General features: G+C 44.9%; 1 protein-coding gene across 2 annotated transcripts in view; it reads right to left on the bottom strand.

Annotated features, from left to right (window-relative positions):
* MKLN1 (muskelin 1) overlaps nt 1-2,989 on the bottom strand; it is a 130,163-nt gene extending 127,174 nt beyond the window's left edge. The window contains exon 1 of one of the 2 annotated variants that reach the window (XM_072401852.1): nt 2,802-2,989. In XM_072401852.1, the coding sequence (XP_072257953.1) occupies nt 2,802-2,875 (74 nt within the window). In that variant the 5' untranslated portion in view covers nt 2,876-2,989. The remainder of the gene's footprint in view (nt 1-2,801) is intronic. The other variant, XM_072401851.1, reaches the window with a different exon arrangement.
* Nucleotides 2,990-8,843: the final 5,854 nt, after the last annotated feature.

The raw sequence follows: 8,843 nt of genomic DNA on the forward strand, positions 1-8,843 counted from the left end.
ATATGACCAGGTTAATTTCTATCCCTTCCTCATCCTTCTTATAGCCCATTACTATGATGGTTGGCCTAAGGCTACGTACGCACGTCAGATGATTCTCATAGGACTAGTATCAGATAAGAATCTGACGTGTGTACAGCACTCGTCCAACGCCATTCATGGATCTGCCCTGGTAGATCCAGAATGACGTGTACAGCACTCGTCCAATCCCATTCATGTATCTGCCCTGGTAGATCCAGAATGACGTGTACAGCACTCGTCCAACACCATTCATGGATCTGCCCTGGTAGATCCAGAATGAAGAGTGACTGCAATGCAAGTGAAGAGACGAGAGCGCAGCAGGGTGCTGCTCTGTCATTCTTCCTCCTCTATACAGCAGAATGACGATTTATGTGTACCGCTTTTTCATGCATCTTTCAGTCTTTTGTCGTTTGAAAGGATCATGAAAGATACTTTCCAATGACAAAAGTCCTACGTGTGTAAATAAAGAAGGCAGCAGGGAGATCAGCCTAGTGAAGAGAGTAGTGCTCTGGTTCTGACCACAAGACATATCTAATATCATGATAGGTGTGCGTGACAGCATACAAATGTAAATGACTAAGCTTACAAGGGACATTTTTATGTACTGTATAGGTTATTTTTACTGCAATTTTTTATCATAGAATAATTCTCACACAATGAACAATAATCAACATGCTAACCAATTGCCTAGATCATGCTCAACTAGTTTTTGTTGGACCTTTTTCAGAGGAAAGTCAGATTTTTCTTGGAATTCAAAACAGAACTGAAATGATCCACAGTTTTTTTGTAGGCTTGATTACAAATTCTGCCAGCACCCCATATCCAAGAACAGACGGCCTGATTTCCTTTCGCCTTGTGGAGTAGAACAGGATTGCAAAATTATTCCTTCTTCACTAGTCTGCAGTGATATGGGTTACCATCATTCTGCTACGCAAAATGGCATTAGTGCAACACTCAAAAAAAAAAAAAAAAAAAAAAAAAAAAAAAAAAAGTAACACCGGCCCCATAATTTTCCATCACCTAGGCGAATAGGAGCGCAGAGCCTCCTGGGATACCTACATCACGCTTCCCAGGGGGCTTTTGGCTGCTCCTTCTGCACATGCCCAAGCATCTCTGCATGCGCAGAGGGAGCCTTTACACTGCATGCGCAGTGAGATCAGCAAGTTTTTTCCCCAATCTAGGTCACCTGATCTCACGCCTGTGTCAGGCAACATAGGAAGAAGAACCCAGAAGAAGAGGAGGAGATGGGGGCACCTGGTGTGCCAGCCCAAAATCGGATACCTGATGGAAGAAACCTTCCGATGGATCCACTGCTCTGCGGGATTGAAGGCAAGTGTGATTTTTTTGGTTTTGGGTTTACTTCCTCTTTAAGCACTCCAGCTTATCCAAGTGACCTCTTTAGTGAGCACAGGTGACAACATACTCCATGCTCATAGAGGTTCAAAATCCATGAGATGCCTACACTCAAGTGAGGAATTAAGTCTTTACGTGAATATATTGTGTTAGCTCTGTTCACAGCAGATGTACATGCGGGACCATACAGGTCAGTTCTCAGAAAGCTTAGATTTACACAGGATTTGAACAGGATGGGGGATCTGTACATATGAGAGTTAGCACCTTCTAATACTTGCCTACACACACTATGGCACACAACTAAATCTGCATAGAAACAGGTAAATATCTGTCTGTATTGTGACCACAACAACCAACAGGCTCAAATCTTCCATGCAAAATGCCCAACAGAACCAGAGTTTAATTTAGTAGAGGAAGCCATAAAATATCAAGCAAGCCCTGCTCCTGTTCTATCAATGCTGTATTAAGGAGCAGTAATGGCAACTTGCTAATTTTAAAAACACGGTGTGTTGAGTGAGAACAGCCAACTCATGTGCATTATTATCCAAAACAGCACATCACAACAAAGAGCATGCATGATGCACTTTTAAAGGCAGAAAGGTGTGTACTATGCTGCAAACACAGCAACCCTGTATAGCAATGCATGTCCTGTGTGCTATGTAATGCATAGATTTCTGCAAAGAAATGCATGCACTGATACAATAATCTAGTGTGAAAACTCAAAAAAAAGTTTCATTATGCTGGACAAAACAACATGAATATTGACGACAACCAGCACATCTGTGAAGTGACATTTCAGATCATCATTATACATTAGTTTTTGTCACGTTTAGCTGAACTTGTTCTTGTAACATTAACAATGTTTTAGGGCTTTCTAAGCTGCATCATCAGCGTAGGAGAGGTCAGGAAAAACCGATGTAGTTTTAAAAGCTGCAAAACATCTTCAGCTAAATAGGAAGTCCAGCAAAATGTGACTATGGCCGGATTCACCCCAATCTGCCCCTAATACCACCACCATCAACACTTTCCTGCTACATCCCCAAGTCACATGTTTGGAGGTCAAACTTTACAAACACAGACATGCAATTATCAGACAATGCACTGTGTCAATGCTACAGAGGATAAATAATGTGAGAAAACTCTAGCCATGGCAGTACACTAAAAAAATGGAGCTCATAAAACACAAAGTGATAATATTATAAATCAGAGCCGTTATGTAATGGAAGGTACAATGTGCTGCATATCCTCTCCAGTCTCTGGTACCTGCCCGGTCACATTATAAATAAAGCTGTGTTTATCCTGAATACCGCTCAGGCTGCAGGCCTGAACTGAAACCGGACACCGCGCCCGAGGCGGGAACAAGCCAGGACAAGACGCGTCACATGCAGTGTGAGGAGCCCGTACGAGACAACCGCTTCCAATGTACTTACTCAGGGAGGTAACTGGAGGAGAACGAGCTCCACTTATACACGGAATAAGACAGCACTCTACTCTCCGCAGCCATCTTGTTAGCAGGAAGACTGGGGGCGGGGCTGGACAGCTAAAGACACACACAGGCACGTGCACCGGCGGGAGGCGGGGTCTGCGAACTGCTCGTCTTACAGGCAAGGAAAGGGTATACCAGACAGTCAACCAAACAAGGTGGTGACAGTGGCCAGCAAAGCTGACAGCGTTGCTCCACCCGTCGTTGACTTAGAAAACGCCCCCTGGGCGGAACATGCATTACGTCACGTATCTCCTCCGGTAAACACATGACGCACTTTCAACGGCTCTTGTCTATCAACTAAAACAAGCCACGCCCTCATCGCCTGTTTTAGCATCGCCTGTTTTAGAGCGTGACTAGAGTAGGGTGGTGGTGGGGCAGGAGAGGGAATGGCGCCATGTGGGGGGGACATGTACAGGGGGGCTCCAGCAGCTCACATGGAGTCTCTAGTCAGGTATACAAAAAGTTCCCTTAAGTGAGGAAGGGCTATTTGTAGCATATAAAAATGGCCGCCCATTTACCACAGCGGCATTATTTCCAATTACCATGGACTGTGTTTAGCGTCCTGTCAAACAATACGGTATTGAGCTTCTGATACATGACGCCTAATCTGCAAATGTTATGCCCTCCCTGGTTCACCCTTTCCCTTCCTCATAAAATGGGAATGGTAATTGTACTGTAATGTCATTGTAATGTAGATTTTTTTTATTATTGCACACCCTATTTTATGACATCACGTTGTGTCTGTGCATGTAACCCACATGTGATGCCAAGTTTTAACAACGGAAACACAATGAATAAAGTGGGTGGCCAGGGACGGTAAGGTTTGTGGTTTGGGTGCAGTATATATAGTTACGTAGTAGGTCAGGTTGAATAAAGACGTAAATCCATCAAGTTCAACCACTAGGGAAATAAACATATCCAAGATAATAAACCCTATGGACATAATTGAGCCAGAGGAAGGCAAAAAGAAAACCCTGGTACAATTTGCTTTAACAGGATGAACAGTCACTGTTATCTTTACTTTAAAGCTTTAATACCAAGTTATATTCTGTTCTTCGAGAAAAGCATCCATCTTTTTCCTAAAGCAATCTATATTACTTGCTGAAACTACTTCCTGAAGGAGCCTAGTTCACAAAGAAGAATTCCTTCCTTATCCAGAGCTTAAACTTCTTTTCCTCTAGACGCAGAGTGCCCTCTTGTTCTTTGTAATAATCTCAAAGTGAATAATGGGGAAGAGAGTTCTCTATATGGACCATTTATATATTTATCCAGGGTGACCATATCCCCCCTTAAACATCTCTTCCTAAGAGAGAACAGATTCAGTTCAGCTAATCTCTCCTCATAGCTGAGCTCCTCCATTCCTTTTATTCATTTAGTTGCCCTTCTCTGCACTCTCTCCAATTCCACAATGTCCTTTTTGTGAACTGGTGCCCAAAACTGGACTGCATATTCCAGATGTGGTCTGACCAATACTTTGTACAGGGACAGGATTATGTCTCCATCTCTGCAGTCTAATCCTCTTTTAATACAACAAAGTACTTTGCTAACTTTTGATATTGTAGCTTGGCATTGCATGCTGTTATTAAGTCTATGATCTACCAGAATCCCCAGATCCTTTTCCATTCCTGACTCCCCTAAAAGTATTCCCCCTAGACAGTATGAAGCATGAATGTTGTTAGCCCCCAAGTGCATAACTTTACACTTATCTATATTAAATGTCATTTGCCACTTGGCTGCCCAATCAAGCAGTACATCCAGGTCTGCTTGTAGATTATACATATCCTGCATGGAATTTAATTCCATCTGCACACACAGAAATTGTACTTTTAATCCCAAACTCTATATCATTTGTAAAGATAGGTAAACAGTAAATGTCCCACCACTGAACCACTGGGTACACCACTAATAATCTTAGGCCATTCAGATTATGAATTCAAAATTATTAATCACTACTCTCTGGAGATTGATTTTTCTGATGCTGGATGTCCTGTACCTGACTTGCTGCAGCAACTAATTCATGCTTTAAGTAGGGATGAGCGAGCGAGATTTGTAAATTCGATCTCGCAGCAAATCGGGCCTTTCTCGTTTACTGAACATCTAAGCAAGAATGGCCTTGTGATTCGCAATGAGGTTGTGTTCTTGCCGAATGAACGAGGGAAAAAGCAGGGGGTGGTAATGCCAACTATTTCTGGCGGGAAATGCGTCTGGAGCGAATCATTTGCAAAGAAGCGGTAGACGCAGGGGGAAGGTGTGGCATTTGGCGACCTGCCGCATCTGGCAGGGGGCATACTCCCTGGAAGTCCGCCACTGTAAGACAGCAGCAGCAAACTGTTGAAGTCAGCAGCACAAATTGTCAAGCAGGTCTGAGATGTGTGTGGAGCACCAGTACGCCGTTAGATGTATTGAGAGGGCGGAATACAATCATACAGTCACATCATGTATTGTGGACTGGGTCTCAGGAGCCTCAAGCGCAGCAGGCTCTTCTTCTGCAGCAGCAGCAACCAGCACAGCCGTGACAGGAGCAAAGACAGAAGTTAGCGTGGCTAATGCCTTTACCTCCCGATGACTCTCCCTTGTTTGACGAACAGCCCGAGGATCTGTAAGTGAGAATTTCAGGGCAGGAGGCAGACTTTTGGATCAGTGGCTGCATTTGAAGAAGTTGGTTTAGATAAAAATGAGGATGATGATGACCGAGATGTCACCTGGGAACCACTGGTGCATGTAAGGGCTAGCAGCAGTTCGAAAACAGACGTAGAGGAAAGGCAACAGCAGCAACAGACTGGGGATGGAAGGGACGCAAATCTGCCTCATGTGAGTCCCAAAGAAGAGACAGACAAGTGGGCACAAGCAGGGGAACAGTCAGAGACGATGTGACCGTGGGGGAGATGGAGCTAAAGCGGACGCAGGGCACCCAGCAGAGGTGCACCTCTCCAGTGTGGTCCCATTTCAAGCTGAAAGACGATGACGGGTGCATAGCAATCTGCATCCTGTGCCACAGGCAGATCTGCAGAGGACAGGCCGGGTCACATTTGGGTACAACATCTCTGCTTTCCCACATGCGCAAGAACCAAACCAAAGTGGAAGCAGTACTTGCATTCTCTAGAAGGAAGTGCAACCACATCATCCTCTTTTCTTCCACCTCCATTGACTCCTTCTCCACCTCAAACTGTCATTGGTACTACGTCTCAGGAGGTTGGTGCCAGCCAGACTTCTAGCGGCGATGAAGTATCAGCTTCTGCCCGCAGGTTTTGTGGTGTCAGACGACATTTGTTGCCGCAAGATGGGTACTCCAGTGACCCCTTCAGCTCCCCTAGCTCCCAGTCACTTCAGCCCACTCTACCGAAGTTCTGCACAAGGCATCAAGCTATGGGCCTAACCAACAAAAATGTGAACTCAATTCACGTTTTGCAAAACTATTGGCCTTGCAGCTACTGTTGTACAGCTTTGTGGACTCTGCTCCCTTCTGTGACCTGATGGCCTGTGCCGAGCGGCGGTGGAATATACCAAGCAGGCATTACTTCTCCCGCACAGCTGTACCCTGTTTACATGCACATGTAATTGAAAACCTCTCCCAGACATTGGCATTCTCGGTGTTTAGCCAAATCCACGTCACCATGGACAGCTGGACAACCAGGCACGGAGTGGACGAAAGGACACCGTACTGTAGCGGTGCCAGCAGCAGTACTGGCAACAGGCCACACACATCCAAAAGTCTAGGCCAAGGCAGGGGGGATTTTCTGGATCCCTGGCGAAATCTGATGCAGCCACCTCAAACAAGTGAAGTGCAGAGGCATAACCATCGAGAACGGATGAAGCGCATGGTGCACAAGTAGGTTGGCTTTTTTCTGGCTGGTGGTAGTGGTGTTGAAGACAGCATTAATTTTTCGGTCAATAGGCTTGAAATCTGCCTGCAGTTGGCACAGTATGCCATCAAGCTTCTTTCATGCCCGACATCTAGTGTTCTGTCAGAAAGAACCCTTAGTGCCGCTGGCGGAGTGGTCACGGACAACTGATCACGACTGTCCCTGGAAAATGTCAATCGCCTCACCTTTTTGAAAATAAACGAATGTTGGGTTACTAACAACTATCAAATCCCCACTGCAGATGTTTATGATTGACTGACACAAGGACTCACTGGCCAACCAAGATACCACTGTGAACCCATACTGCTCCTGTGCTGAGTCTGTGGCTGCCTATCAGAAACACCCTGTCAGCTGAGCCTGCCTCAGTTGAATTTTTTTGCTAGTTATCTCAATGTCCAGGGGTGGCATTCATCGCCAATGTCATGCTTGCCATTGTGCCAGCTAGCAATATACTTTACATTTCTGCTGCTTCCGGGAGGCCAACTGCAGATGAAAACCCCCAGTACTGCCACACTGATAGGTACCATTGCCTTTGACTAATTTTTTAGCTAAGTATTGTAAGATTGAGGGTTGGCATTAATGTCATCCACTTCATGATGCAAACTAGCAATATCGTCCACCTTCCTACCGTTTCTGGCACCATAAACCACAGCAACAGTGCTGGCGCACAAAACATCTTGGTCTGGCCCTTCACAAATTTCAGATATTTGTATTACACACTTCTGGTTGGCATTGGCGATGGACTACACCCAGCTCTAGATGCCAGATACCAATGCGGTCCCCACTCCGTCCCAGGGCCCACCGTCTGCTGCTGCTGCTGCTGTTGCCGCCTGTCAGTACTCCATTCACTAAAATTCTACACTTCTGGGTGGCTGGGTGGGGAAGACCGTTTGGTACAATGAAATTTCTGGCCTACTTTAAAATAAATGCATAAATATTTTTCTTTTTAATTACATTAGCAATTTATTTGTAAATAGACAAATGTACAGTATTGTACAAAATGACCAATATTTGAAAAATTGTATTACACAAACCAAAGTAGAGAAGAGACACATTGAGTTGTTCTATGCTTAATTTTCCCCACATATAAATGTACTACTAAAAAAAAAAACAACACATAAACTCTACATAGACATAAAACTGTATCATTATTAGAGTAATTCTCTTCCTTTCAAATGTTTATTATTTTTTATGAATCCTACCAGTGGGCTGATGCATGAGAGAACCAAATATTTTATTGTTCTGTGGTACTCAAAACAAAGAGGAGAAAGTGTGTATGTGCTAAGGCAGTGGTCGCCAACCTTCTTGGTCCCGCGGACCACAAAAATTACCGACTCCTGACCACGCATGGGCGGAGAGCCGGTTGTCAAAGAGCAGGAACCTCCCCCATAGTAACATCATAATGCCATAACCCCGCCCACTCTGCCATTGCAGATCTGAGCTAGCAATGGGCGAGAGGGCGGGTTGTGTCATGAAACACAGCCTGCCCACTCCCCTGAGCCAGGGATTTGGACGGACGTGGTCCACAGTTCTAGCCGGTGTGTCTTCCCGGCAGGGTCCTTCTCCTCACCCCACTTGGAGATGCACCGACCGCGCCAGAGCTGCGGACCACTAAAATGTTCCCACGGTTGGGGACCGCTGTGCTAAGGAGTCTCCTAGCACCAATCTTATTTTAGGAATGACCCATTTGGAGATCAGGCTTTGTTTTCTTTTATCTCACAAGGAATCCATGGCTGATAACATCATATTCTTTTACAGCTTTTTCTCTTCTCTTTTGCTGTAGGACACAAAACTGCTAAAGTTCTTTGGGAAGCTCAGAGCATAAGTTCTCAGTCGCAGCTAAAGCATCTGCTTTTGCTAGGTGAGGAGCATTAGGATAGCTGTCAACTAACAATGTAAAGTCAGCAAGCATGCCATCCAACATAGCTTGACGCAAATCTAGGACGTGCGATACTTCCAGAGCCAACACTTTTAGCAAAGTAGCAGACAATGAACGATTGGCACACATATTAGGATTTTGCTCCATCAATGTTTGTTTGATATTCAAGAAATGTACTTGAATATCAAACGGCATATTTAGATACTGAGTAAAACATTCCTTCACAGTAGATGTTCGATGAGGA

Source organism: Pyxicephalus adspersus, chromosome 2 (assembly GCF_032062135.1).
Source record: "Pyxicephalus adspersus chromosome 2, UCB_Pads_2.0, whole genome shotgun sequence".
NCBI lineage: Eukaryota > Metazoa > Chordata > Amphibia > Anura > Pyxicephalidae > Pyxicephalus > Pyxicephalus adspersus.